Here is a 27635-nt window from a genome sequence, read left to right on the forward strand (position 1 = left end):
CTAAGTGTAACCTATTTGTGTTCTCCAACTAAAAGCTAGCTCTAAGATTCTCATAACTGTATTCCCCTCAAGCAGGTGGCACCAAGTTTACCTGACATGTGGTTCATACGAAGCTTACTGTGGGCCATGTTGTAAATTGGTTCTAAGTCTAATGTATTTCTTAACAGGAGTTTGGATTAAATAGACTGAGTTCCCACATCAGAGGTTGCCCATTAATCAGAATCAGAATCAAGTCAAGTCACATTTATTATCATTTCAACCATAACTGCTGGTACAGTACATAGTAAAAAGGAAACAATGTTCCTCCAGGACCCTGGTAATAATCAGGTTTATTATCACCGGCATGTGTCATGAAATTTGTTAACTTAGCAGCAGCAGTTCAATGCAATACATGATAATATAGAAAAAATAATAAGTAAATCAATTACAGTATATGTATATTGAATAGATTAAAATTGTGTAAAAACAGAAATAATATATACTAAAAAAGTGAGTTTGAACCCTTGGACACTATGTCCATTTAGGAATCGGATGGCAGAGGGGAAGAAGCTGTTCTTGAATCACTGAGTGTGTGTCTTCAGGCTTCTGTACCTCCTACCTGATGGTAACAGTGAGAAAAGGGCATGTCCTGGGTGCTGGAGGTCCTAATAATGGACGCTCCCTTTCTGAGACACTGCTCCCTAAAGATGTCCTGGGTACTTTGTAGACTAGTACCCAAGATGGAGCTGACTAGATTTACAAACCTCTGCAGCTTCTTTCAGTCCTGTGCAGCAGTCCCCCCCACCCCCCCAGATAGTGATGCAGCCTGTCAGAATGCTCTCCACAGTACATCTACAGAAGTTTTTGAGTGTATTTGTTGGCATACCAAATCTCCTCAAACTCCTAGTGAAGTATAGCCACTGTCTCGCCTTCTTTAAAACTGCATCGATGCGTTGGGACCAAGTTAGACCAAATGAGATGTTGACACCCAGGAACCTGAAACCGCTCTCTCCATTTCCGATCCCTCTATGAGGATTGGTATGTGTTCCTTTGTCTTAAACCCCCCACCACCACCCCGAAGCCAACAATCACCTCTTTTGTCTTACTGACATTGAGTGCCTCTGCTTCCTCTAAGGAAGTTGTGTCCAAGTTCACTTCTATCACCAGAGATCCAAAGATAACTGACGGAATCTACTTTAATGTAGAGGGCAGCACCGTAGCGTACACAGATTAAAGCTCCAGCGCCCGGATTCAGTTCCCGCTCTGACTGTAAAGAGTTGGTACATTCTCCCCGTCACCACATGGGTCTCTGGTTTCCTCCCACATCCCATAGACGTACGGGTCAGTACGTTACAAACACGAGAAAGTTTGCAAATGCTGGAAATCCAAAGCCAACACACACAAAAAGCTGGAGGACCGCAGCAGGTTAGGCAGCATCTGTGGAAGAGAGTAAACTGTTAACGTTTCGGGCCGAGACCCTTCTTCAGGGCTCATTGTTCGGGTTAGTAGCTTAAGTGGGCGGCGTTTGTCGGTCCGGAAGGACCAGTTACATCGCTAAATCTCTAAATTTAAAAAATCCTCACGACAGGCTGTCACAAAATCCGCTTATTGCTCGCAAGATGTCGGTGTTAACAGGGCTCCAACTACGTATTCCGTCCGAGTATAATGCGTTCCCCCACGTGGTGACAGCACCTTGTTTAGAAGTGACAGGATTCTCCTCGACCGAAGTTAGCAGTGGGAACGCTGGCTCCCGACAAGGTGTTGGCATTACACACCAGCTCCACTTCGCGAGGTCGGCTCCGACACTCCAGCAACCTCTCTATTTGCTTGTGCTACACCAGATAGGCGGGAACAATGCAAACTAATAAGTACACACCCACGGATAGGCAGGGCTCATAGTCGGCGGTTGGGCTCGGCAGTGAGGTTCGCTGGGACGGAGCCCTTCAAAACTTTGTTTGCGGAAACCTCTCCTCCTGAACTCCCTTTTGTGCTGCGTCAACTCGGTCTTCGCAACGCGCAGCTGTTTTCTCCGGACGAAGATGGGATACCAGTGCCTGGTCTTGATTTAGAGTTTGAGTCTCCTGTAATCACCTGGAAATCAAGGGCCGAATCCTTCTCTCGTTTGTAGGGCGTGTTTTCTCCTCTCTGCTTTCGCCGGGCCGGTTTTCTTCCCCGACGCTGTTACCAGTACAACTGCAGAGATGAGTAGCTTTGATTCGGACGAGGATCAGTTGGAAATGGAAGTATTTCCTGACGGTGAGTCATCTCTGGTTAAATGCTTACAATTTCGCAATTTCGCGTTGTTCTAAAGTGGAAAAACAAAACTCTGGAGCAAATTCACTGTTGACCATTTCCAGCTGGTCATCTCCAGTGGGAATCGGCAGCGCGGGGTATGGGAAAATGTTCCCGCCCTGTGTGAACACATTTAACTCTTGAGTGAAAGAACTCAGTAGGTCAGACAGCATCCGTGGTGAGTGAAAGACCCTGGATGGTTCTTACAGCCGGGGACTCTTTAAAGGAAGACCCTTTGGAACAGAGATGAGGAGGAATTTCTTTAGCCAGAGGGTGGTGAATCTGGGGAATTCATTGCCACAGACGGTTGTGAAGGCCAAGTCATTGGGTATATTTAAAGTGGTCCTTGATTAGTCAGGACATCAAAGCTTATGGAGAGAAGACAGGAAAATGGGATTGAGTGGTATAATAAATCAGCCACGATGAAATGGTGAATATTACTCCATGGTCCATTGGTTTAACTCTGCTCCTGTGCCTTTGGTGAATGTTCCCAGTTCTGAGATACGTAACTGGAAATGTTGGTTCTCTGAATCTGTTGAACACTCAGTCCTAAAGAGTGACAATTCTCAGCCAACAATGAGGTGTTGTCCTTCAGACCACCTTGCTTGCATGTTGACTATGTTGGAACAATGTAAGAGGCTGCAGATGGAAAGGCCAGTATTGGCATGGATGAGCAATTAACTGACAGGCGAATAAAGCTTGTGGTTATCGCAGGATGCTGGCTCTCTGAAATAGTTTGGTGTCTTTCACATGGAGGCGAACAGATAATATGTACCAATCTGGAAGAAATACAGGAATTCTGTAGGGTGCCATTCCTGAGAACTGTCTGTAAACCAAACAATTCACATGTTGGAAATGCCACCACCTGATAAAGGGACCTACTTTGTTAAGCACCTTCATTCCGTACATGGAATTTCCCCGTGACTATGACATGTCCATGCATGACCTCAACTGCCATGATGAAGCCACCGTCAGATTGGAGGATCAACATCTCATATTCTGTTTGGGTAGCTGCCAACTTGACACCCTGAACAATGATTTCTCCAACTTCCAATAATTCTTCCCCCCTCCTCTGCTTTCACTCTTTTCCATTCTCCATTCTCTCTCCCCTGTTAACTCTCCACCCCTCCCTTCACCTCCCTCACCCTTCCCCTCCCTCTAGTACTTCTCCTTTCCCTTGTCCCGTGGTTGACTATCCTCTCCTTATAGATACCTTATTCTTCAGCCCTTAACCTTTCCCACTTAGCACCTCCCAGTTTCTCACTTCATCACCCTCCCTCCCATCTTGTCTCACCTATCACCTGCCACCTTGTACACCTTTATCTCCCCCACCTTCTTATTCTGGTTTCTTCCCCTTTCCTTTCCAGTCCTGATGAAGAGTCTTGGCCAAAAATATTGACGGTTTAAAAACGCGAACATGAGGAAATCTGCAGTTGCTGGAAATTCAAGCAACACACACAAAATGCTGGTGGAATGCAGCAGGCCAGGCAGTATCTGTAGGAAGAAGCACTGTTGACGTCTCGGGCCAAGACCCTTCATACTGACGAAAGGTTTCGGCCCAAAATGTCAACAGTGCTTCTTCCTATAGATGCCTACATTGACTGTTTACTCCTTTCCACGTATGCTACCTGAGCTGCTGAGTTCCTCCAATATATTGTCTGTTGCTCTGGATTTTCAGCATCTGCAGATAATCTTGTGTTTATGACTTAACTCAACCATTCAGGTTTCCCTGCGAGATGCACTATCACCACAGACCAAATTCCCACATGGAAGAAAATGCCTGCAGTCCCACAGCAGCCACCCATCCCCCACTGCGCTCCAAAACTCTCCTTCCTGTGTTCAGGCTGCTGATAAATTGGATGATTCTGGAGACGACCCAGACAAAAGAATCTCTGCTTCAGCAGGGAAAGAATACCTGGCTGTTGGGAGGGAAGAGATTAAAGGGCAGTTATTGCATTTCATGTAGGTGCATGTGAAATTGCCATCAGAAAGAAAGTGGGTATTGCTGGAGGTGGAACAGTGTTCCCTGACTGGAAATGAACCAGAAGTTTACTCTCCTTCCCTCAAAGGAGGTTAGGTCCAACTTTACTATGATCTCCACAAATGGCTGGTGCTGTGTTCCCCCCACAAGATGTTGGTGTAAGTGGGGAAAATGGTCAGTAAATGTGGGTAATGGAACAAGTATGTTTGAGACAATAGAAGATGACCTCTTGGAAGCATTGATGTAGAGTTGAATTGGCAAAAACATCCCATTGATATCATTGTTTAGAGAGGGATCTAAATTACTTGACCTATGGAAATTGGCTAGTTTTGAAATTTGGTTCAAAAAAATTCTATTATATAGATTTATAATCTACCTTCCTAGGAACATAAGGACCATGTGGTACATCAGGCCATCTGAGTCTTTGCTATTCATCATGGTCGACCTACCTCAGCACCATTTTGCAGGACAATGTCAATACCTTTTGCTTCCACTAGCATTCAGGAACTTATCAATCTATATTTTGAATGACGTCAATGTCTATAGACTAGAAAATTCCAAACATTCACCATTCTCTCACAGAAGACATTTTTACCTATCACAGTTCTAAACAGTCTACCTGTTATTCTAAGATTAAGCTCTCTTCTCACTGTTGCCATCAGGTAGAAGGTACAAGCGCCTCAGAACTCACACCACCAGTTCCAGAACAATACTACTACACCTCAACCATCGGGCTCTTGGGCAAAGGGAATAACTTGTCCATCCATTGAGATGTTCCCACAACCAATGATCTCACTTTAAGGACTCTTTATCTCATTATCTCATGTTCTCATTATTTATTGCTATTTATTTTTGTATTTGCACAGTTTGATGTCTTCTGCACTCTGGCTGATCTTTTATTGATCCTGTTATAGTTACTTTTCTATAGATTTGCTGAGTATGCCCACAGGAAAATTAATCTCAGGGTTGTATATGGTGACGTATATGTACTTTGATAATAAAATTTACTTCTTGACTTTTTTTTTGATCTTCAAATTCCCCAGCCAAGAGAAACATCCTCTTTGACTTGACCTTTTGAGCCTTGGAAGACTTTTGAGTGTTTTACAGAGATCACCTTTCACTTTACTAAATTGTACTTGTTCTCAAGCTCCTCAGCCAAGGGAAACATTTCCTCTGAATCCACCCTTTTGAGTTTTGGAAGGCTTTTGGACATTTTAAGGAGATCACCTTTCATTTTATTAAATTCTGCAGAAACTGGGCTTGGTTATTCAGTTTCACCTCATATTGTAAATCTGCAATGATCTGAGGCAGTCTATTAATCTTAACTGTATATCTTTTTACAGGCAAGGACAGCAAAACTGTACACAATGCTAAGATATGATCTCACCAGGGTCCTATATAATCTTGATAAGATCTCCTCATCGTACATACAAATCTTCTTTCAACTGAAGTTAACTTGCCATTTACCCTGCTTGCTGCATCTGGCTGTTAGCATCTAAGTTCAAGTCAAGTTGAATTCAAGTTTAATTGCCATTCAACCATACACATGAATACAGTGTTCCTTTGGGGTTAAGGTGCAAAACGCAATACCAACAGTCACACACAGCACATAAAGTTACCATCGCAGAAAATATACTGTACAGTCACAAAAAAGTAGTATAGCCCAAGTCCCTGAGTGTCGTGGTCTGTAGGTTGATGGTGCATGGATGTTGTCCTGGAGCCATGTTTCTGCAAGAACAAGCTTGCAGCAGTTCCTCATCTGGCATTGTTGCAGCACCAGGCAAACACTATGCAGCTTCTCCTCCACTTAGCAAACACTGGAGGACTGCGCCAAGGGGAGGGACCAAGCTCCAACCCACCGTGGACTGCAGCACACACACCGTGCCTCTGCTCTCTCCCACAATGAGTGATTGCGTCCAAGGAAGGCCAGGTCTCTTTAAATATATACATTAACCAATCTGGCATCATTTAAACAATATCCTGCTTTTGTGTTTGTACACTGAAGTGAATGATCCCTCTTTTGTTAGACATCAAGAAAAGACATGGTTAAGTGTCAATATTATTTTAACATGGTGTATTCTGTTATAATTGAGGACTAGTTTAGTGTGGAGTTTAACTCCCTTTTATAGACAAAAGAGTAAGAAGAGATGCCTATGATCACACCAATAAAATGAGGAGAATGCTTGCTCCCCATTATGCCACTGGCATTTAGGGCAGCAATGAAGGTCCTCCATCTCTGATAGTGTTCACAGCTTCCTTCATCATGTCAGTAGCTTCTTTTTAGTTTTCATACTGTCAGTCACGCAAGTCCCAGGTGGAGACTCAGGAATACCGTCGCTCTCAGATGTAGAAGGATTTTTCATTGCCGTTTCTGTAACAATTTTGTTTTACCAGTCAGGGTTGTTAACCCTGAGCTGAACCCAAAGCACGGGTGCACCACTCTTAGCCTGGCCTCTACCCTTTGACCTGTTTGACATGGGTGACACTATCTGGAGCCAAAGCACAAAGCCTTGACTCCAGCCAACATAGCTTTGCGGGTCATTGAAGTATGGAAGTCTCCAAATCTCACGGTAAGGTTGTAGTCCTCTTGGAGGAATGGGGAGAATGCAACATGGGAATTGCAGATGAACAAAGTACAGAGGGTTCAAGGCGTTCTTCACCACAGATCAGAAGTGTTTTGAAAGATCAAGAAAGTGCAAATGATTTGGAACCAGAGCAGATGAGGATATAAGCCCTGGCCAGATCAATTTTGATTATTTTGACTGACGGGGCAGGATTGAGATGCTGAATGGACTACTCATCCTCCTAATTTCTTATGGTCTTACACTCAGTGGCCATTTTATTAAATGTACCTGTACACCTCCTTATTAAAGCAAATAGCTAATCAGGCAATCATGTAGCACAACTCAATGCATAAAAGCATGCAGACATGATCAAGAGGTTCAGTTGTTGTTCAGACCAAACATCAGAATGGGGCAGAAATGTGATCTAAGTGACATTGACCGTGGAATGATTGGTGGTACTGGAGTATCCCGGAAACTGCTGATCTCCTGGGATTTTCACACACAACAGTCTCTAGGGCAAGTCTGCGGACGTTCAGTTAATGGTAGGGGTTCATGGCGTAAGAAAGTCTAGGAACCCTTGCTGTGGAGTTTGCATAGAATGATGTGAGAAACAAAAACATCCAGTGAGCTGCAGTTCTGTGGGTAAAAATGCCTTGTTAATAAGAGGGGTCAGAGGAGAGTGAATAGACTTCCTGTACAAACTGATGGCGTGTTACAACAGTGGTGTGCAGAGGAGCATCTCTGAATGCAGAATATGTAGAACCTTGCACTGGATGTGCTAGAGCAGCACAAGACCACAAAGATACACTCAATAGCCACCTTATTGGGTACAGGAACTACTTTATTAGGTGCCTGGAATATTGGCTGCTGAGTATGTGTTCTTGTGGACAATTACAAGCAAATATTGCATTATAATTGAAGCAAATGTGACCAAAATGTATTGCTATCGGATGATTAGCTTTTGACAGCAAGTGCCAATCCAAGTAATACTGTTTTTAAAGACGAAGTCAGAAAGATCGTATAACTGATTGTGTTATCTTTTAACCTGGAATACTTATTGACAAGTTATTCAAAGATTTTGTTAATGTAACCGAAAATTGCTTAAAATAGAAATAAGATGGAATAATGTATCTGATTCATTATTAATGATGTGAATTTTCTGCGTTTGTTGCAGAAGAATCTGTTTGCTGGTTGATAATGTATAAGGAAAGCAACATCTATGGAAGTCTATGTTGTACCAAAACAGAGGTTCTTATATTCTGTGACCATGTATTTTCTTTTCAGACTCTCCCACTCACACCTTAACATTAACCCCATGAGGCCTTCTTAGAACTTCATGTACTTCTATGAGATCCCCATTCATTCTTCTAAATCTGCAGAAGTAATGATGTTATGAAGTGTGTGTGGTTTCTGGCCAGTTCTTATTTTGTTGCTGTTTTGATCATGGTGGCCTGCAGATAATGAGCATCACAGCGCTAGATTGAGATGAACTGAGCTGAACGGAACATGCCTGGACTCTCTCGATGACTTTCTCGGTTGATGTTTTATATTTTGCGTTTTTGATCTTTTTTTGCCGTTTGCATGAATTGTTTTTTATTGGTGCATGGAGGTTGGTGGGGGGGTTTGATGATTTTTCTTTGAACGTGTTCCATGGTTTTCTTTGTTTCATGGCTGTCTGTGGGGAAGACAAATCTCAGGCTTGTGTACTGCATACAGACTTTGATAATAAATATACTTCGAATCTTTGAAAATACAAATTTTACAGTCAATAACCAAATCAGAAAAACCTCTTTTTCTCCCGTAACATCATTGAGTTGTGATTAATTGGCAACATTTTTCATTGTTTTGGGTACCATGACTCATTGGTATGCAGGTAATTTGCATTTGAATTGTGCCCGCCTCCACCAAATTATACTTCAATCAACTCTCCAATAGGACTGGAAAGGAAAGGGATAAAAGGCGGAATAATATGGTAGTGGAGGTGAAGAACCTCCTGTTGCGTAATTAATATTTCAGTAATAATGGAGTCATCTTGTTTATATATATATATATAGTTTAATTAAGCATTCTTAAATAATTAATTATGGGTTATATGTAAAAATTCATAAATTGTATATGTCATAATGTGACCACGTGATATTCGTGCGCCTCACATAAAGTAAGTCCAAAGTTAGACTCGCATTTTGGACTCCCAGGCCTTCCTTTGAATTAGTTTAATTTTTGAAGTTACAAATATAACCTCCCCCCATCAGGAGTGGCTTATTATTGTCATGTTGTGATTGACCACAACTCTTCATCTTCTCAAATCAACTGGCTCAACTCATAGATCTCTCAATTCTGTGTCCACTTAGAAACAGAAAAGCATTGTTACAACTATACAGCACGTTAGTGAAGCTGACCTTGGAGTGTGTTGTACTGGCATTGGAGGCTGAGATTCACTAAACTCTTTCCTGAGATGAATAGTTGTTCTGTCAAAAGCATACAAAAAAAATTTGTATTTCTTAGAGATTTGAAGAATGATTAGGGATCTCACTGAAGTTCATAAAATTCTAAGTAAGCATGACAGGATGTTAGCTCCTCGGTAGAGATCATAAAGAGCACCAAATTTCTTGGTGTTCACCTGACGGAGAATCTCACCTGGTCCCTTAACACCAGCTCCATAGCAAAGAAAGCCCAGCAGCGTCTCTACTTTTCACGAAGGCTGAGGAAAGTCCATCTCCCACCCCCCATCCTCATCACATTCTACAGGGGAAAGATAATTTCAAAGCATGTGCTTTAATTTCCGTACATCCGTCATCTAGGTGCTTTGCAGATTTTATCCCATTGGCAAATACATTGCCAATTGCGGAGCAGTGAAAGGAGAAGGTAACTTAAATGAGACCATAAGATATAGGAACAGAATTAGGCCATTTAGCCCATCAAGTCTTCTCTACCATTTCTTCATGGCTGATCCATTTTCCCTCCCAGCCTCAATCTCCTGCCTTCTCCTCATCTCCCTTCATGCCTTTACTAACTACAAATCTATCAATCTAAGCCTTAAATATACCCAGTGACTTGGTCTCCACAGCCACCTTTGGCAACGAATTCCACATATTCATCACTCTCTGGCTAAAGAAATCATCTCCATTCTAAATGGACGTCACTCAGTTCTGAGGCTCTATCTTCTGGTCTTAGACTCCCCCACAATAGGAAACATCTGCTCCACATCCAATCTATCGTGGCCTTTCAACATTCGATAGGTTTCAATGAGATCCCCCCACTTTATTCATCTGAATTCCAGTGAGTAAAGGCCCAGAGCCATCAAAGGCTCCTCATATGACAAGTGGCTGGCAGTAGGTAACCCCATAACACCCCGGCACAGACACTTCGATGCAATTAGGATGAGTAAGCATCCTTTGATTAGATCTCACTGCATCTGGGTGTGCCATCCTGCCCTGCAAGGTAAAGGGAAGTGAAACTAAATGTCATGAGGTTTATTTGGTGACTGTTGCATTTGCATCTGGATTTTGTATGTATATCTGACTAATGTGAGTTTAGAGTGTAAGAAAAAAAACTGATGGAGGAATTCAGGAGGTCAGTTGCATCTGTAGGGACAGGGAGGTAGTCGATGTTGCTCAGGACTTGATGCTACAGATGCTTCCTGACCTGTTGCGTTACTTCAGCATTTTCTTATTTGCTCCTGAGTTTTGATGTTAGTGGATGCATGATGGGAATGTGGTGAGATACCACCAAGAGTCAGGTGTATATGGGAGGAAATGGTGTTTGAAGCTAAGTTCACCGATCACAGAGATCTTGAGCTGTTTGAGGTATTGTAATCATTTTTGTGTTTGAGGACTCTTTGTGCTGAAGGAACACTCAGAAAGGGCTGAAGGAACCCAGCAGGTCAGGCAGCATCTATGGAGAGGAATAAATAATTGATATTTCAAGCTAAGAGCCTTCACATCATTATATGCCGTGTCATATGATGTGGGTGTGATGTGAACCATGATAGTTCTGGGCAAATTTTCAATGGAAGTGTTTAGCCTTTGCCTTCTTCTGGGCAGTGTCTTTACAAGACGGGTGATCCCAGCCATTATCAATACTGTGCAGAGATTGTCTGTCTGGCGTCAGTGGTTGCAGAACCAAGACGTGATATGCACCAGTTGCTCATACGACCATCCACCACCTGCTCCCATGGTTTCACATGACCTTGATCTGGTGGCGGGGCTACATAGGTGCTATACCTTGCTCAAGGGTGACCTACAGGCTAATGGAGAGAAGGAGCACCTTACACCTCCTTTGGTGGATTTGAATCTCCACCCCACCACCCAAGAATGGACTGTTTATTCCTCACCATTGATGCTGCCTGACTTGTTGAGATTCTCCAGCACATTGTGGGTATTGCTGAAGATGTACAGCAGCTGCAGAATCTCTTGTGTTTAGGTTTGGGTCGAAGAGACTGATTCCACTCTGCATGACTTCAGAACAAGGACAAGAAACAGAAATTAGGTCAGCTGTTTGTGATTGAATAATTGAGCAGATACAAGTTCTTCCTTATTCTTCTGTTTGTATGTTCAGTTGTGATTGCACCGGAGAATGGAGCAAGTAGTCAGGGTCCTATTTAATACAAACAACATGAGCAAAATGGGTGGCAGGGTAGAGATATGTATCTAGCAAAGAAGGTGTATGGTGCTCCTTCCCTCCGTTAGCCAACGGGTCTCCCTTGGGCAATGTGCAGCACCTGCTTATCCCCTGATCAGAGTCACATGAAGCCATGCAAGCAGGTGCTGGATGGTTGTATGAGATGCTGTTGCAGATCACAAGTCCTGATTATGCGACCACTGACACCAGGCAGGCAATCTCTGAAGAGTATTGATGGGTCACCTATCTTGTAAAGACATTGCACAGAAGGCGGCAATGGCAAACCACTTCTGTAGAAAAAAAGTAGCCAGTAACAGTCATGGGCATTGAAAGACCACGATCGCCCACGTCATACAACACTGCACAATGATGATGAAGAGGAAAACTGACGTGAAAAAGGGGAGATTAGGAGTGAAGACAGAGATAATGTAAACTTGAGAGGTTTTTGAAAATGAGAAGAGATGTAGATGGGCCCTAAGCTGATTATCATATGTAATGAGGACTCCTCAAGGAAAATTGCTTGTAGAAATCTTAACATTCACAATGAAGATGATTTGCATTAAACTGACATCCAATTAATCTCTTCAAAACCTCATTGAGTGAAGACAGTGAATTAGTTTTTGTTTTGTTTTGTAACTTCAACACATTAAATTACTTCCAAGAAAACACAGGAGTCTGGGAATCTGGGTCTGGCTTCATCTTTACTTTAAGCGAGGTGCATATGTATCACATGAAATAATGTAGACTTGAGAGGTTTACATTCTCTCTCAATGTAAATGTGATGATGTATGCAATTCATATATTTATACATATACATGAATTCTTTAAACAAACAAGAATGCTTTATCAAACAATATATACACAAGATTACTGAAATATTGTTGAAATATTAAATACATGGCAGTTTAGGAGTAAGTATTACTGTTGTGTAGTCAAAAGGCAAGATCCCAGAAAAAAAACAGTTTTGGTGATGATGAATGAGGGCCTTCATCAGTTTTAAATTCTAACTTTTTGTTTCTTTCTGCACTGATGCTGCTTTAATATCTGTACATTTCTGTTTCCATTTCAGAGCTATCATTCTGTAACAAAGACTGAGTATAAAGAGTTCCTTGGGGAAAATGTGGGGGCCAAGTCAGATATGAAGTCAGGCATCACACGCAAAATGCTGGAGGAACTCAGCAGGCCAGGCAGCACCTCTGGAAAAGAGTATAGGCAACGTTTCAGGCTGACACCTTTTGGCAGGACTGGAGAAAAAAGATGAGAAGCCAGCGAAAGAAGGTGGGGGGAGGAGGGGAAAAGAAATACAAGGTAGCGGGTGATGGGTGAAACCGAGAGGGGTGGAGAGGTGAGGTAAAGAGCTGGGAAGTCGATTGGTGAAAGAGATAAAGGGATGGAGAAAGGGGAATCTGATAGGAGAGGATAGAAGGCCATGTCTCCTCCACTTCACTATTCGCATTCCCATTTCCCTTTCTCACCTTATCTCCTTACTTGTCCATCACTTCTCTCTGGTGCACCTCCTCCTTCCTTTTCTTCCATGACTTTATGTCCTCTCCTATCAGGTTCCCCCTTCTCTGACCCCTTTTCACCACTCTACTTCTCAGCTCTTTACTTTACCCCTCCCACTCTTATGGTTTCACTTATCACCCGCTACCTTGTATTTCTTCCTCCCCTCTCCTCACCTACTTACTCTTGCTTCTCATCTTTTTTCTCCAGTCCTGATGACGGGTTTCACCCCAAAACGTTGACTGTTTACTCCTTTCCATAGATGTTGCCTTGTCTGCTGAATTCCTCCAGCATGTTGTGTGCGTTGCTTGGATTTCCAGCATCTGCAGATTTTCTCTTGTTTATGAAGTCAGGTGTATCCACATTACTTGCGAAAGACATCTCATTGCAGGCTGCAGTAAAAAAGTAGAAGTGGACTGAGCAGTCCAACAAACGCAGCTAACATTAAAGTTTGTCTTTTGGAAGATCAAGTGCTTCAACGTTCTAAAACAACTTAAAAAGATGTCCCAATGGAATGTCCCATCCTCTGGCTGTGGAATTATTTTTCCATGCACTGTTGCTAGCAACAGAATCCTCGGGTTGAAATACCACAGTTTAATTCAGGACATGATTGTTGAACCCCATTTCAAGAGTGGCGTAACAGGTTGTGAGAAATTTGTGACCTGTAGATCGTTCTGCAAGTCTGCTGGTCTCTGTAGCATTTGGATAGGTGCCACTGTAGTGTAGCGGCTAGCATGACATTATTACAGCTCGGGGTGTCAGAGTTCGGAGTTCATTCCTGGGGCCCTCTGTTTGTAGGTCCTCCCTGCGAACGTGTGGGTTTCCTCCCACAGTCCAAAGACATACTGTTAGAAGGTTAATTGGTGATTGTGCATTTTTTTAGATACAGTGTGGAATAGGCCCTTGTGGTCCTTCAAACGGCGCCACCCAGCGACCTCCAATTTAAACCTAGCCTAATCACATGACAATTTACCATGACCAATTAATTTCCCAACCCAAATGTCTTCGGACTGTGGTGTACCCAGAAGAAACCAATGCCATCAGGGGGAAGAACATAGGAACTCCTTACATACGGTGGTGGGAATTGAACCCAGGTCGCTGGTACTGTAAAGTATTGTGCTAACCACTACGCTACTATGCCACCTAAAATTGGCCTGTGATTAGGCTAGGGTTAAATCAGGGGTTGTTGTACAGCGTGGCTCGAAGGGACAGTAGTCCACGCTGTATCTCAATAAATACACAAGTTCTCTTTGAATATGGTTGCTGTTGGTCATTATGCTCTCTGATATCTTCAGCAATAAAAGTTTACACTCTGATTAATAAAGGGTTGTTAAAATGTCCTTGTCTCTATGGTTTGCAGTTTTGGTGAAGTTCCAAACATTAAGGGAAGTTTAGTGATTCTGATGCATTCTTTCACAATCCATGCCCCACCCATGATCATGGTTGTAAATCCCATCAGAATACACATCTGGCAGTGCTTACCCATTATATCAGTCACATTGCAAAATACTCAAGCAGCTGCAGTGCTGGCAAATTGTTTAGTTAGTGCTCAGTTTCATCATAACTGTTTAAAAGTTTTGTTGCCGGAGACAAATCAATACTTGATTTATATTCCCAGGTCATTTCTGTGGAAAATTTGAATCTGTTAGTCATGTGACACATTGCAATTCATGTAATTTTTATGAATTTTAACTCTTTCCTTATTGTTGGAGATGCTGATGAAGTTGGAAGTTTGACCATCTCTAAGCAATACTAATTGGTTTAACTTTTGATTTTCTCTCTACTGCCCATAACGCCTCTGACGTTCAGGGCAGCAATGAAGTCCTCCATCTCTGGTGCTGCTCAGGGCTTCCTTCATTGTGTCAGTAGCTTGGTTTTCACACTGTCAGTCATGCAAGTCCCAGGTGGAGACTCAGGAATACCGTCGCTCTCAGATGCAGAAGGATTCTTCATTGCTGTTGCTGTCACAGTTTTATTTTACCGGTCAGGGTTGTTAGCCCTGAGCTGAACCCTCGAACCTGTAAGTCCAGTGGACCGCATCTAGTCTGGCTCTACCCTTTGACCTGTTTGACCTGGGCAACTCTACCAAGAGTCGAAGCATAAAGATCTGTCTCCAGCCGTAGTATCTCTCCGGGTCATTGAGGCACACAAGCCTCCAAACCATGACAAGGTTGTGGCCTACTTGGAGGAACTTTCGAGTTTGCCCCTGATATAATGATAAGTATGTACTTTATATTTTATATTTCATGAAAAATCCATTTTTGCAAAGTAATAAGTAGATATAAAAAAAACTACTAACCTATTATTTCCAAGTTCAGCTTTACTTAAGAAATCTTTCCGGTTTTAAGTACTATGTGTTTCTGTAGACTCTGTAAAACCATTGTTACCAAGGGAAGAAGCAGCAGGGCAGACTTAACATTGAATGTTCTTTCAGCTGTTAATGTACTGGACACAAGCACAGACAAGAAATACTTAAATCTTCAGATGGTATGAGATACTGAAAATAAGGCTGTCCATCTGTTCCTTTGCACTGCTTTCTTTCCTCCTGTTGTTGTTCAGTTCTTTTGATCTCAGTGGGTCTGGGCTCAGGTCCAATGTTCCATCTGACTTGTGTACTGCTGCAAAATAGCTTCTGAACCTAACTGAGGCAGGATACACCCTGGTTATCCAGACACAATGCAACTTAGTACAAATTAATTCTGATTTAATGCCTTGACCAAAGCATTTCAAATAGGAAGCTTTGTATGAATTCTATAAAGAATTGATTGTTGACCTCAGGAAGGAGAAGTCAAGGCAGCTTACACCTCTCCTCATTAAGAAATCAGTGGTGGAAAGAGGGACCAACTTCAGTTTCCTCTGTGTCAACATCTCAGAGAATTTATCATGAGCCCAACATGTGTATGCAATCATGAAGAAGTCACACTAGCGGCTCTGTGCCGTCAAGAGTCTGAGGAGATTTGGAATGTCACATACCGATATAAATGGAGTTTCCACTAGCGACAGAATTGGAATGTACATTGATGGTTCTTCAATCTGAGAGACCATATCTCAAAGAACTCCACTCTGAAATCAGTCCACCCCTGCAATTCACACATGGGTCTGAATGATTGAAAATAACTCTTTCTTTCATTGCATAAACAGTGTTAAATTCTTCTATTTTAAACAGCTGCACGATGAGAGGTTAATTTTTCATCGGCAGTGTTCCAGATATCTACAGAGACAGACTTCTCAGCGGAAAATGTTGACTTCTAATACAATTTCCTGTTTAACCTAATTTTTTTGCAAAAGCATTCCAGAATACAAAAATATTTTGCAAATTGTTCAAACAAAAATTAAAATCAGTAAAATAAATACACACAACAAAGTCTCCCTGTAAATTAGATTTTTTTAAATTTAAAAAATATTCTTAATTGTAATATATGCAAGTGAATATAAGTGCATATAATTGGTACATGTCTTTTTATCTACTTCTTGTAGCAGTAATCCATATGTTCTCTTCCAGTGCATCAATACCACTCACATTTCCTCTTTGAAGATTGTACCCTTGAGGCATCAGAGACACTGTTCACCAGGACCCTGTCCCCTCGTCTCCATCAGAGACACTGTTAACCAGGACCCTGTCCCCTCGTCTCCATCGGAGACACTGTTAACCTGGACCCTGTCCCCTCGTCTCCATCGGAGACACTGTTAACCTGGACCCTGTCCCCTCGTCTCCATCAGAGACACTGTTCACCAGGACCCTGTCCCCTCGTCTCCATCAGAGACACTGTTAACCAGGACCCTGTCCCCTCGTCTCCATCGGAGACACTGTTAACCTGGACCCTGTCCCCTCGTCTCCATCAGAGACACTGTTAACCAGGACCCTGTCCCCTCGTCTCCATCGGAGACACTGTTAACCTGGACCCTGTCCCCTCGTCTCCATCGGAGACACTGTTAACCTGGACCCTGTCCCCTCGTCTCCATCGGAGACACTGTTAACCTGGACCCTGTCCCCTTGTCTCTATCAGAGACAGTGTTCACCTGAACCCTGTCCCCTTGTCTCTATCAGAGACAGTGTTCACCAGGACCCTGTCCCCTCGTCTCCATCAGAGACACTGTTAACCAGGACCCTGTCCCCTTGTCTCCATCGGAGACAGTGTTCACCAGGACCCTGTCCCCTCGTCTCCATCAGAGACAGTGTTCACCAGGACCCTGTCCCCTTGTCTCCATCAGAGACACTGTTAACCAGGACCCTGTCCCCTCGTCTCCATCAGAGACAGTGTTCACCTGGACCCTGTCCCCTCGTCTCCATCAGAGACACTGTTAACCAGGACCCTGTCCCCTTGTCTCCATCGGAGACAGTGTTCACCAGGACCCTGTCCCCTCGTCTCCATCAGAGACAGTGTTCACCAGGACCCTGTCCCCTTGTCTCCATCAGAGACACTGTTAACCAGGACCCTGTCCCCTCGTCTCCATCAGAGACAGTGTTCACCTGGACCCTGTCCCCTCGTCTCCATCAGAGACACTGTTAACCAGGACCCTGTCCCCTCGTCTCCATCAGAGACAGTGTTCACCAGGACCCTGTCCCCTCGTCTCCATCAGAGACAGTGTTCACCAGGAGCCTTTACTCTCGTCTCCATTTCCCTCAGGATCAATAAAGTATGTCTGTTTGTCTGTCATTAGAGACACTGTTAACCAGGACCGTCCCTTTGTCTCCATTGGAGACAGTGTTAACCAGGACCAGGACCCTGCCTGCCAGTTAACCTTCAGGGTGTTCTGCACAGGGACTCCCAAGTACTTTGCACACCAAATTTTTGTATTTTCTCCTCATTTAGAAAACGATCTGCACATTTATTTCTTCTACCAAAATGCATGACCGTGCAATTTCCAACATTGTATTTCATTTGCCACTTTCTTGCCGTTCTGCTAATCTGTCTGAGTTCTTCTGCAGCCTTCCTGTTTCCTCAACACTACCGGCCCCTCCAATAATCTTTATATCATCTGCAAACTTGGCAACAAAGCCACCCATTCCACCATCTAAATCATTGATATACAGTGTAAAAAGAAGAGGTCCCAACACCAACCCCTGCGGAACACCACTAGTCACGGGCAGCCAACCGGAAAAGGATCCTTTTATTCCCACTCCTCCCTATCTGCCACTGCTTTATCCATGCTGGTAACTTTCCTGTAATACCATGGGCTCTTAACTTGATAAGCAGCCTCGTGTGTGGCACTTTGTCTCAGGCATTCTGAAAATCCAAATATAAATATCCACTGCATCCCCTTTATCTGTCCTACTTGTAATCTCCTCAAAGAGTTTTGCATCACTTACTTAATATAATTTTTTTAGAAGATCACAAGGCCATAAGGTACAGGAGTGGAATTAGGCCATTCAGCCCATCAAGTCTCCTCTGCCATTTCATCATGGTTGGTCCAATTTTCCTCTCAACCCTGATCTCCTGCCTTATCATAATATTTATTATTTCTTATTGTAATACATATACTTGACTGTGAGTTCCAGCGTTCAGGCATTCTGCCAAATGACTTTGACTTTCTGCTTGACAACAAGAATTTCAGCTGCTAGTGACACTTGATGTTTGCATAATTTGGTTCTAGAAACACAGACAAACTACAGCACAATACAGGCCCTTCAGCCTGCAATGCTAAGCATGTACTTACCTTTGAAATTACCTAGGGTTACCCATAGCCCTCTATTTCTCTAAGATCCATGTATCTATCCGGAGTCTCTTAAAAGACCCTATCGTATCCACTTCCACCACCGCTTCCGGCAGCCCATTTCACACACTCACCACTCTCTGCGTTTTAAAAAAAAACTTACCCCTGACATCTCCTCTGTACCTACTCCCCAGCATCTTAAAACTGTACCCTCTTGTGTTAGCCATTTCAGCCCTGGGAAAAAGCCTCTGACTGTACACATGATAAATGCCTCTCTTCATCTTATACACCTCCATCAGGTCACTTCTCATCCTCCATCGCTCCAAAGAGAAAAAGCTGAGTTCACTCAACCAATTCTCATAAGGCATGCTCCCCAATCCAGGTAACATCGTTGTAAATCTCCTCTGCACCCTTTCTATAGTTTCCACATCCTTCCTGTAGTGAGGTGACCAGAACTGAGCACAGTACTCCAAGTGGGGTCTGACCGGGGTCCTATATAGCTGCAACATAACCTCTTGGCCCTTGAACTCAATCCCATGGTTGATGAAGACCAATACACCTTCTTAACCACAGAGTCAACCTGCACAGCAGCTTTGAGTGTCCTATGGATTTGGACCCCAAGATCCCTCTGATCCTCCACACTGCTGAGAGTCTTACCATTAATACTATATTCTGACATCATATTTGACCTACCAAAATGAACCACTTCACACTTATTTGGATTGAACTCCATCTGCAACTTCTCAGCCCAGTTTTGCATCTTATTGATGTCCCGCTGTAACCTCTGACAGCCCTCCACACTATCCACAACACCCCAACCTTTGTGTCATCAGCAAATTTAATAACCCATCCCTCCACTTCCTCATCCAGGTCATTTATAAAAATCACGAAGAAAAGGGGTCCCAGAACACTGCTTCTAGGCACTGTTTGATGCAACCACATACAAAGGTGGCCATTAAGATGAGGGTTATGTTAGGTACATTTTCTGCACCTTTCTCTAAAGTAGGGCTTACCAAATTTTCTATGCAAGAGACCCCTACCATTAACCAAAAGCTCCTGGTTGGAAACCCCAGCTCTAGAAACTTGTACGGCAAAACCCAATGGACATGATCCATCGTGGAACTAGCTCAGATGATCCCACAGTGCAGGAAGATCAACTCCAAGAGCACCTTGCAGCTAGGAACCAGGTTCTTGGCACCATAAAAGTAGAGAATGGCTTCCACAGCCTCAATTTCAGTATCACTATGGTTGTAGCCATATAATACCTCACATCCCAGCTCTTTTAAACCAGATTTCCAGCACCGTTAGAGAGTCAGACCTGATGGTGAAGGGATGAGAAGATCAGTTGAGCCAGTTACTAAAGGTCGTGATCTCAATCATACTGTGACTGAGGGTGACATCATACTTACATTTTTGGTCAGATTGGACCTTCCTTGGTTTTTCAAATTATTTAATTCTCAAATTTAGTTTTTCCAAATCCAAGAATACATTGTAAATCTGAAGATGGTCCCATCTCAGCAAAAGTGTAAACATTACACCACTCTTTATTTTTGCTGCCATCTCTTTTACAGTCTAAATTTTAGATACAAAGAGGTAACATTGCATTTTTCAAAATGTTAGATGTTGAGAACCCAGAGCTGCTTTCAGTATTAACTGAAAACAATTCTGGAAAATGAATGTGAGGAAATTATGAAATTTAGAAAATTATGTCAGGAGCTGCACTGAAGAAATGTGCAGAGAAGAATTATGGAATTTGTGAATGTAATTTTCTAGTTCAAGATTTTACTTAAGCAGAATACTCCTGTCATTCTAATAAATGTACCCCAGTTAAATATAAGCATCTAATTGAGAATTGCAACACAAACCTCACAACTGTTAGAATTTAGTTTATCCCTCAATGAAAGGTTGCAGTGGTCTGCAGAATAACTGAACTGAGCTGGACTGAATATGCCGGGACTCTTTCCATGACTTTTGTGGTGTTTTATGTTCTGTGGATTTTTTTTTGCACTTTTTTGCCACTTGTGCGACTTGTTCTTACTTTTTGCAGATGTGGAGATTGATGGTTTTTTTTAAACGGATTCCATGGCTTTCTTTGTTTTGTGACTGTCTGTGGGAAGACGATTTCAGGGTTGTGTACTGCAAACATATTTAGATAACAGATGTATTTAAATCTTTGACCGAATGCTCCTACATCATAAGAAAAACAGCAAAGAATTAATGATCATGCTCTGTTGTTCCCTGGATCAACTCCATGCAATTTCATTATGATTCATTCAAGTAATGGGGAATGAAATGCTCCATTCAACAGCTTCTCTAGTATAAACTGATAACTCTCCTTTAGATTTGCTGCATTCAACTAAGATGCCGTTGGAATTGATAAATCTCCATTTAAATTTGGAAAAAAAATTCTCCTAATAAATGTATTTCTTCATAAAAATGTGTATTGCCTTGCTAGATATTGACTGATTGTAATGAAGAAAGCAGATTTTCAGATTGGTATACTGCATGTTAAACTTTATCTACAACATTGAAAGTTGGATGATGTGTTGTTGACCTGGTATAGTTTGAAGTGATACCTTCTGGGTTCCCTCAGCCTTTCTTACAGGTACACAGGTAGCATTTCCCCACCTGTTGTGTATAATAACAAAATTTACAGTTCATTAATATTAATGAAACTGAAAATTGGTCATATACTCTCTTGGGTGACTGATTTGCATTGGCAGACTCAGATACTGAGTTAAGTGTCTTCCTGAAAGAAGACAAGACACGTTGCCAATTAAGGAGAATTGTGCCTGCAGGCATATTCAATATTTGATTAATAATCAAACATACAAGCAAATTATTTGTTGCTTCTTAATCTTTCATATTCAATGCCTATTGTTAAACTTCCAAGAACAAAATTCATTTGAAGGAAAAGTCATATTGCTTTATTAAAAATACAGTAATGTGCAAAAGTCTTAGGCACATTTATATAGCTAGGGTGCCTAACACCTTTGCACAGTACTGTAGTAATTTTATGTATTGCACTGTACTGCTGCCGTTTAAAAACACAAATTTCATGACAAATGTGAGTGATGATAAACCTGATTCTGATATGGATTCCTGTTGTAAACTGAGAGTGTGAAGGGGAAGGGAGAGAGGAGGGAGTGGGAAGCACCAGAGAGACATTCTGTAAAGATCAATCGTCTGGAATCAAATAAGCTTGCTTGGTCTTTTAGGGCTGGATATGTTTGCACGCGTACCAGCCACCCACCCCTGGCCCTCCTTCTCTGCCATCTGTCCCACATCCCTCCTGTGGCACTCCACATCATTCTTTGCTCCCGCCAGATTTACAAACTCACTCTCGGCTCCAGGTTGACAAATACAATACTGTGCATATACACTGAAGACTTTTGCACAGTACCGTAACTCTTGATTATAAGTTTATTTAGATCTAAGTTGGATTCAATTTACCTCATGCATTCTAGTAGTTAGCACATTGTTTGTTCGTTATGGGTCAGAGTGGTGGGTTGGAGTTAAGTCTCTACCAGAGGAGCTGTGAGGCACTCCTTCCCTCCCCTGGCTTGTAGATCACCCTCAGGCAAGGTGTAGCACCTGTTTAGTCCCCCCACCCCAATCAGGGTCACGTGAGGCCATGGAGCAGGTGGTGGATGGCCAAACGAGCAGCTGGTGCAGATCACAAGTCCTGGTTCTGCGACCACTGATGCCAGGCGGACAATCTCTGAAGAGTATTGATAACGGCTGGGCTCACCCGTCTTGTAAAGACTCTGACTTGAAGAAGGTAATGGCAAACCACTTCTGTAGAAAAATTTGCCAAAAACAAACGTGGTCTTGGAAAGACCCTGATCACTCATGTTTCAGCTTGGGGCACTGGAGTTCAGAGTTCAATTCCAGCCTCATCTGTAAGGAGACTGTGGAATGCGTAGGTTTTCCCCATGTACTGTAGATTCCTCCCAAAGTTCAAAGGCCTATCGGATAGGTTAATTGGTCATTGTAAATTATCCTGTAATTAAGAAGGGTTAAATCAGGGCAGTCAGGGGATAACTTCACTCAACTTTGCTTGCCCTGTCATTGAAATGTTACAACAATCAATGTGTCTTCTGCACTTTGGCTGAACGCCCAAGCTGGGCTGTCTTTCTATGATTCTGTTATGGTTATTATTGAATAAATCAGAATCAGGTTTATTATCACCAGCATAGAAACATAGAAAACATACAGCGCAATACAGGCCCTTCAGCCCCCAAAGCTGTGCTGAACACGTCCCTACCTTAGAACTACCCAGGCTTTACCCATAGCCCTCTATTTTCCTAAGCTCCATGTATCCATCCAGGAGTCTCTTAAAGACCCTATCATTTCCGCCTCCACCACCGCTGCTGGCAGCCCATTCCACTCACTCATCACTCTCAGTGTGAGACTTGTTAACTTAGCAGTAGTTAATAAAAAAAAAAACAAAATAAAATAATAATAAATCGATCAATCAATTACAGTATCTGTATATTGAATAGATTAAAAATTATGTAAAAAACAGAAATACTATATATTAAAAACAAGCGAGTTAGTGTCCAAGGGTTCAATGTCCATTTAGGAATGGGATGGCAGAGGGGAAGAAGCTGTTCCTGAATCGCTGAGTGTGTGCCTTCAGGCTTCTGTACCTCCTATTTGTTGGTAACAGTGAGAAAAGGGCATGCCCTGGGTGCTGAAAGTCCTTAATAATGGATGCTGCCTTTCTGAGACACCACTCCTTGAAGGTGTCCTGGGTACATAGTAGGCTGGTACCCAAGATGGAGCTGACCAAATTTACAAACACTCTGCAGCTTCTTTCGGTCCTGTGCAGTAGCCCCTCCATACCAGACAGTGATGCTGCCTGTCAGAATGCTCTCCACAGTAAATCTACAGAAGTTTTTGAGTGTATTTGTTGACATACCAAATCACTTCAAACTCCTAATGAAGTACAGCCGCTGTCTTGCCTTCTTTATAACTACATCAGTATGTTAGGACCAGGTTAGATCCTCAGATATCTTGACACCCAGGAACTTGGCACTGCTCACTGTTTCCACTTCTGATCCCTCTGTCAGGATTGGTATGTGTTCCTTCGTCTTACCCTTCAGGATATCCACGATCAGCTCTTTCGGCTTACTGAGTGCCCAGTTGTTGCTGTGGAACCACTCCAATAGTTGGCATATCTCACTCCTGTACGCCCTTTCTTCACCACCTGAGATTCTACCAACAATCGTTGTATCGTCAGCAAATTTATAAGTGGTATTTGAACTATGCTTAAATGGATCAGCCATGATGAAATGGTGGAGCAGACTCAATGGGCCAAATGGCCTAATTCTACTCCTTTAACTTGTGGTCTTATGGTGAGACTGCAAGAGGCTGGAAGGTCGCAGACTCATCCAGCTCCATCGTGGGCACAGTTCTCACCACCATTGAGGACGTCTTCAAGCAGTGGTGCCTCAGGTGGTAGCCATCAGTAAGGGCCCTCACCGCCTGGTACTCATTCTCCTCCTGAGGAGGTACAGGAGCCTGAAGATCCACACTGAAACAGCTTGCCCTCCACCATCAGGTTTCTGAACAGCCCATGGAACCCAGAACACAGCCTTATTATTCCTTTCATATTTACACTATTGAATTATTTTTATATTTCAGTAAATTTGCATTGTACTGCTATTGCAAAACTATAAATTGTCAACATAAATCTGATTCTGATATAATTGAGTAAATGTACTGAGGTAGGATAAACAATGGTGGCATATTATTCAAATGGCATGAGGTTCACTGGAGTTTAGCAGAATAAAGGGGAATCTAAGTGAAACTTCCAAATTCTAACAGGACTAAACAGATTGGATTGGGGAGATGTTTTCTCTGATTTCCCCCCCCCCCCCGCCACTCCTGAGTGTTCACTTGGCGGGAGACGGGCTCTATTGTGGCTGACTGATGATTTCAATGGGCTGAGGGGTGGTGTCTGGACTATATAATGTACATGTAAATTCTGTGTCATTGTGTTTTATTGATATTCCATATGTGCTTGTTGTCTTCCATGTGTGAGGACTGGGCCTGAAGCGTGATGTCGCCAGGTGGGGAGGAGGGAGAGAGGCCATCGGGGCCGGAGCACTCCGCTGGGGGTGGTGTGGCTCTGTGTCCAGTGCTGCTGCCCCACTGTTTGTTCGGCGGGAGATGAACTCCACTGTGGTCGACCGTGGGTTAATGGCACGGGTATTGGCACTCTGTCATTGCATGGTTGTGATACCGTTTGTGCTTTGTGCCATGTGTGACTGTTGGTACTGTATTTTGCACCTTGACCCCAGAGCTACACTGTCTCGTTTGGCTGTATTCACGAGTATTCATGTGTGGTTGAATGTCAATTAAACTTGAATGAACTTGGATTACAGGACAAGAAGTTTGGGACTACGAGGAGTATAAATTTAATGGAATAATCTCCTATAGAAAGCTGAAGATGCCAAGTCACTGAATATATTTAACGAGGAGAAGGAAATGGGGAGAGAGTAGGAAGACAGTATTCAGATAGTCAAACAGGCGTATGATCAGATTGTGTACTGCAGCGTTTGATGGGCCAAGTGGGCTGTCCCTGCTCTTAATTCCTGTCCTTCTATACAAAGTAGCAGCATTGTACCCCCAGTGGCTTACTCAGGGCTCTCACTCTTGCTCAAGTTCACCGTCTTGGTCTCTTAAACTGAAGGTTTTATTTCTTTTTTTGCAACCTTCCTGTTTCACATCCCCGGGGGATCATCCTGCTGTGGAAATTGCAGTTTTTAGCTGGCTAAGAAGAGAATCAGACCCGTTCACAGGTTTCTCAGCTGATGCCTTTCTAATTACTAGATTAGTGAAGGTGATCTCTTTTCAGTTCAATCTCATTTCTGTTCTCTGCATGCACTTCCAAAAATCAAAACTATCAAAATAAAATATTCTTTCTTCCAAGCTATGAAATTTATGGAGCTTGAAAATCAAAGGCGTTTTTTTGCCAACATGGCAATGTGGAATTCCGTAACATTATAACTGGGAAAAATTGGCTTTTATTAGGAGTAATATTATAATAGCCAATGTTTTGCAAATGAGAGCGGAACATGCATTGGTTCAAGGACATCTGATTTCAATTACTGTAATGATCTCATGTTGTTTACTTCTCAACTACAGTCTTGGAATTATCCCAGTGAAAGAATAATGGGATTATTTCTATACTACTCAAAGTTCACGTCTTAAGCCATCTATTGGAATTGCATTTCCCAAAAGGATAATCTCTCAAAAGCAGTTGGTTGCTCTACATTTATTCATCTACAGAGCATGAGTTGTATCTCATTTAATGAAAATTAAAGGACGAGGGTAGGGAAGGGAGAGTGAGCTGAGAAGATGGTGGCCTGGGTGGGTGGGAGGCGGAGAGTACTGAGGGCAGCAGGTGGAGAGACTGGATACTGAATCAGGGAAGGGCAGATGGACGAGGTAGGGGGTTCAGAAGGGAAGGTTTTGGGGAATGATCATCTATGTTGTGTATTCTTATGTGAATGTATGTTGTTGATACACTTGTGTGAAATCTTCAGTAAGGCTGGGTCTCCTGTTGTCGTGGATTCTCTTGCCATTGGACTGAGATCTGTGGCGTAGCTGGTGTGAAACAGCCACCCAATGTTTAAATATTCATGTATATGCACCTTGTACTACTCAAACAGGGCTGGAAACAAGTCATCCTCAATCCTGAGAAACTGCCTGAGAAGTTGATTCTCTAACTCATAGATCCCAGAGGCAGAATTCTCTGAGATTTGCAAATTGGTGCCTTGGACAATCAGATTGAAGATGGACAGACCCAGGGACTGATTGGAGATTTTGAACTGGGGAAGATCATTGTATGGAATGGAATTGTGTAAGAGAATTTTTGCTGCTGACAGGTGTGCATTGTACTCTGCAATGGTTAGCACTGATATCCCCAATGAAACATACATGCCAATATGTTAAGGCATCTATCATGTTTGTAAGACAGAGTGAATTAAGTGTACTATGTAAACCACATGTCTTTGAAGTTTAGGATAATTAACATCATCAGGTCCTCTGCCACTGAGAATGTGAAGAGGGTAAGGGGTACGTGTAGAGGGGGTGGGCGAGGGGTAAGTGTAGCAAAATATGTAGACAGGACAAGAGAGAGGTACGTCATTGGGGAAGTAAGGAGAGGTAGCTAAAATAAGGTTCCAGGCCCGACATGGAGACCACAAGGAAAAGGGAACCTGCGACCACAAGACAATGTGTTTGACAAAGTATTTTGAGCTATACTTATTTCCAGTGTTTTGGTGATTCAGTATTAATTCCAAGTATTACGCTTGAACCTTTGCTAATTCTGAGTATTTCGCGTGCTTAGCTATGCAATAGCCAATCAATTGATGAATTTGAATCGGTAACCATATTTGCAAATGTAGTACCCTGCTTTTGGGTATAAATATGACCTTTGTAAACCGACAAATTGGGAGTTGGCTACCTTACGCCCGAAATGCTTGGGGCTGCGAACTCCTCTCTGAATAAAAACCGCTTCGGAGGTAATTTCGTGTCTCTGGTGTTTTTCCTCAACTGAGCAGGTTAATAATTTCAGGTTGACAATCACTCCACAATTCCTTGGGACTCGTTACTGAACAGAAATCAGTGTAAATGTTGTAGCTATGAAACGGGTTGAAGGCTGAGAACCCGAGGTTCATGAATCACATCCTGACACACCAAAGCCTTTCCATTATTCTCAATGCTTTATTGCTAAACTTTATAACAGAATTACCTGTTATAGAGTCGTAGAAAAGTACAGCACAGAAACAGGCCCTTTGGCCCATCTAGTCCATGCCAAATCATTTAAACTACCTACTCCCATCTACCTGCGCGGGGACCATGGTCCTTCATACTTGTACCATCCATGAATCTGTCAAAACTTCTCTTAATCATTGAATTCAAGCTTGAATGCACCACTTGCACTGGCAGCTTAATCCACTCTCTCGTGATTCTCTGATTGAAGAAGTATCCCCCTCATGTTCCCCTTAGTCTTTTCATCTTTCACC

General features: G+C 42.7%; 1 protein-coding gene and 1 long non-coding RNA gene across 3 annotated transcripts in view; one reads left to right on the plus strand and one right to left on the minus strand.

Annotated features, from left to right (window-relative positions):
* Window positions 1-228: 228 nt before the first annotated feature.
* On the minus strand, window positions 229-1808 carry LOC132398700 (uncharacterized). The gene is made up of 2 exons (XR_009513772.1): window positions 1672-1808; window positions 229-1416 (listed from the first exon to the last, which is right to left on the minus strand). It is a non-coding gene; the product is annotated as an uncharacterized LOC132398700 (long non-coding RNA).
* ano6 (anoctamin 6) overlaps window positions 1415-27635 on the plus strand; it is a 174324-nt gene continuing 148103 nt past the window's right edge. For both annotated transcript variants that reach the window (XM_059978490.1, XM_059978491.1), the window contains exon 1: window positions 1415-2235. In XM_059978490.1, the coding sequence (XP_059834473.1) occupies window positions 2181-2235 (55 nt within the window). In that variant the 5' untranslated portion in view covers window positions 1415-2180. The remainder of the gene's footprint in view (window positions 2236-27635) is intronic.

The sequence above is a fragment of the Hypanus sabinus genome, chromosome 8, assembly GCF_030144855.1.
Source record: "Hypanus sabinus isolate sHypSab1 chromosome 8, sHypSab1.hap1, whole genome shotgun sequence".
NCBI classification, from domain to species: domain Eukaryota; kingdom Metazoa; phylum Chordata; class Chondrichthyes; order Myliobatiformes; family Dasyatidae; genus Hypanus; species Hypanus sabinus.